General features: G+C 28.2%; 1 protein-coding gene across 1 annotated transcript; it reads left to right on the top strand.

The window, feature by feature from the left end:
* Positions 1-27: 27 nt before the first annotated feature.
* Positions 28-1,260, top strand: LOC100572567 (kelch-like protein 2). The gene is made up of 4 exons (XM_003242097.4): positions 28-314; positions 376-516; positions 583-826; positions 904-1,260. The coding sequence occupies exons 1-4, from the start codon at positions 210-212 to the stop codon at positions 1,080-1,082; spliced, it is 669 nt and encodes a 222-aa protein (XP_003242145.1). The 5' UTR covers positions 28-209; the 3' UTR covers positions 1,083-1,260.
* Positions 1,261-3,434: the final 2,174 nt, after the last annotated feature.

The raw sequence follows: 3,434 nt of genomic DNA, 5'->3' as shown, positions 1-3,434 counted from the left end.
TTCATTCTTATTAGGGTTATTCTAATGTTCAAATATTCGTCAAAATTGTCTAAGTGTTTATACAGAATGGTATGATCCAGCAACCAAACTTCATGAGAAAGCACCAGGGTTAAATGATATTCGTCTATTAGCTGGTCTTTGGTGTAATAAGAGATAAATTTGTGTTTGTTGTGGGAGGTATAAATATATTAAGTTCAAAATCTGTTAGTATGCTTGATGTATCTTCACATTCGCCCTCTTGGGTTCCAATGGCCGACATGATAGTTAAAAGAAAACATTTGGGAGTTGGTGTTTTGGATGATTGTATATATGCAGTAAGTTAAACCAATATTTTACTTATTTTATATTAAAAATGTATATTATTTGTAATTTAAGGTTGGCGGAGTAGATGGAAAATGTTCTTTAAGTAGTGTAGAGGTATTTGATGTCAGTACCCAAAAATGGAGAATGGTGTCTAGTATGACAATTGAGAGAAGTAGAGTGGGCGTTGGTGTACTCAACAATCGTCTATACGCGGTGAATAATAATATTATTTATTTCTTTATAAACTTGTATTACATTTAATTAAATTAAATTGTGTAGGTTGGAGGTTTTGGTAGTAGACATTTAAGATCTGTGGAATATTATGATCCCACACTTGACACATGGACACCAGTTGCAAACATGTTTGAATGTCGTCAAGGTGCTGGTGTAGGTGTCTTGGACAATCTTATGTATGCTATTGGTGGCTTTAATGAACAGTTTCATAAAAGTGTTGAGGTTTATAGACCAAGTGATGGAGTTTGGTCTTCTATAGCTGATATGAATGTATGCCGATTTTTACCTGGTGAGTGGTGACTATGACAATTATATTTTTAACATTAACTTTTAAATATATTGAATTTAAATTACATTATCTCATAGGAGTAGCTGTGTTAGATGGTTTATTGTATGTTTTTGGCGGAGAACAAGAATCATCTATTTTTAATACTGTAGAAATTTACAACCCCAGCACCAATACTTGGTCCATGGACAGATTGTCCACAAATGAAGGAGACATTTATGGTGGAGTAGTTGTTGATAGACCACATCATTATCATTAATAAGTTTACAGAAGAACTCATTGTATGTAGTAATATGAACATAATTTTGTATAAATTATATGACACATGTACTGTTTCATATATTTTTGTTCTTTTGAATATTTGACAAGAATGTTTTTTGTAATTTTTACTTATTTAAATAAAATAAATAAGCTATAAAGTGAATTATGTTGCAGTATATCAGTAAAAGTGTATTTATAATTAACTATTTAAATTATAATATCCTTTAAATTCTATGTGGAATGATGAATTTTTATTTTTCTACGATTTCATTCTTTTTTTTGTGTGTGTAATGTGTACATCTTAATAAGGTACTTGAAATGTTTAACAAATGTTTATTTCATCATTTTATAAATATGATAAAATATTTCGAGTTTTATATTAGGCAATTTATAGATATTTTTTTTTTATAAACATTAATAAGAATGTTATTGTTGGGTCAAAAAGCGTGAATATTTAATGCTAGATCCCTTATACATTGTCATGGTAGCAGTTTATATATTAACAATGTGTGTGTAAAATTTTTTTTATAAGCTTTTTAGATCAAATTTTGGCAAATTAAAAATTTGCAAATTATTTTGCTGTTAAAAATGTATAAAATGTTCAATTTTTATAGTTAAGGATTGAAAATTTAAAACAAGCTTTCCCGTCAATAGTTCATATTTTAACCGAAAAATCTAAAAAAATATATAAACTCGGTATTTTTGTGATAGATTTTAGATTCTGAGTGGAACGATGAATGTATAATTTACAATGATATGTTTATTTTTAAATTTTTTAAAAAAATTGTTTGTGTCTGTCATCACGATTTGAGGCAGTAAAACTGCTTCGATTTTCTTCAACAGTATCTTGTTTGACGGGAAAGTGAATCTAGTTGGTGCGTTCAGGAGGTCAAATTTTAAAATTCCCAATAGTTATCAACAACGCCAGGAAAAACAACATAAAAATTAAGAAAAACGTGAATTATTACACAAAATCAGTTTTTGACGAAATGGATTTTGGTTTTTGGTGTAACTTTAAAACAAATGAACGTATATTTTCACTAGTTGTTTATACTCTCATTTTCTACATGCGATAAAATTTTCAAAATTTTTTGATTTGTTTTGAACTGTTTAAGAACATTTTAAGTTTCCAATTTTATTATTCTTTTTTTCTACGAATGTAAATAAAACTTCATTTGTTGGGTAAAAAAGCTTTAAAATTTAATACAAGGCTCCTAATATATTGTTACAATGACATTTGAAAAATAATAAAAATCCTTAGTCACCGTTTTTTTTATATAATTAATAATATACGGAAAAATCACGAAAATTAACAAATTATTTTGAGTTGAGAATTCATAAAAATTTTTCTTTTTAAATCTAAAATATGAAAATGTAATACAAGATTATTCGTAAGTTAGTCTACCTTTATCAAAAAAAAAAAAAAATGTTATAATATTTACATTGGTTTATTTACATAGGTACTCGCATTTTCTATACCTACACGATAAATTTTCAAAATATTTTAATTTGTTTTGAACTATTTAAGAAGATTTTAAATTTCCAATTTTATTAGTCTTTTAGATTCTGAGTGGAACGATGAATGTATTGATTTTATAATAATGTGTGTTTTTTTTTCATTTTTTATTTTTGTGTTTGTCATCAACGGTTTGGGGCAGTAAAACTGCTTCGATTTTCTTCAACAATATCATGTTTCTATAATATCATGAATCTAGTTGGTGTATTCGAGAGGTCAAAATTTGAAATTTCCAATAGTTTTCAAAAGCGCCGTGAAAAACAAAAGAAAAATCTAGGAAATTCAACTCTTAAACAAATGACCGTAGGTGCATGAAATTTTGACCGAACGTTTATATCAGCATTTTCTATACACGATAAAAATTTGAAAATAACTTGACTCTTTTTAAGCTGCTTACGGACATTGTCATTTTTCAATTTTTTAAATTTTTTTTTCTATAAATATCAATAAAATTTTATTTGTTTGGTAAAAATGCGTGAAAAGCCCCTAAAGCCCCCCTATTTGCGCCTATGGCCTACCCGTGCCGCGTGCGTTGGCTTTGCTTGTGTAGTGTGGGACACGTATACAGACTAATAATTATATTCTGCACAGTGTGTTGCGCCAAACCCACGTATTAGGTGTGGCAGCCGCCACCCCTATTTTAAAGAGTAAGTGTACCCCCGAAATTGGTGGGTAATCGTAATCCTAAGTATAAAAATATATTGTACAAATATAAAAATATAAGAAAGATGACTTCATTGTTTGTCGTAGCGTGCAGTGTGTACTGTGTGATAACATTAGAAATAGTCAATAACGAATTAATAGGTAATTTAATTAATAGTGTTAGAATAAATA

Source organism: Acyrthosiphon pisum, unplaced genomic scaffold (genome assembly GCF_005508785.2).
Source record: "Acyrthosiphon pisum isolate AL4f unplaced genomic scaffold, pea_aphid_22Mar2018_4r6ur Scaffold_20922;HRSCAF=22543, whole genome shotgun sequence".
Lineage (NCBI taxonomy): Eukaryota > Metazoa > Arthropoda > Insecta > Hemiptera > Aphididae > Acyrthosiphon > Acyrthosiphon pisum.
The sequence above is the reverse complement of the archived record's forward strand: the minus strand, read 5'-3'. Positions and strand labels throughout refer to the sequence as shown.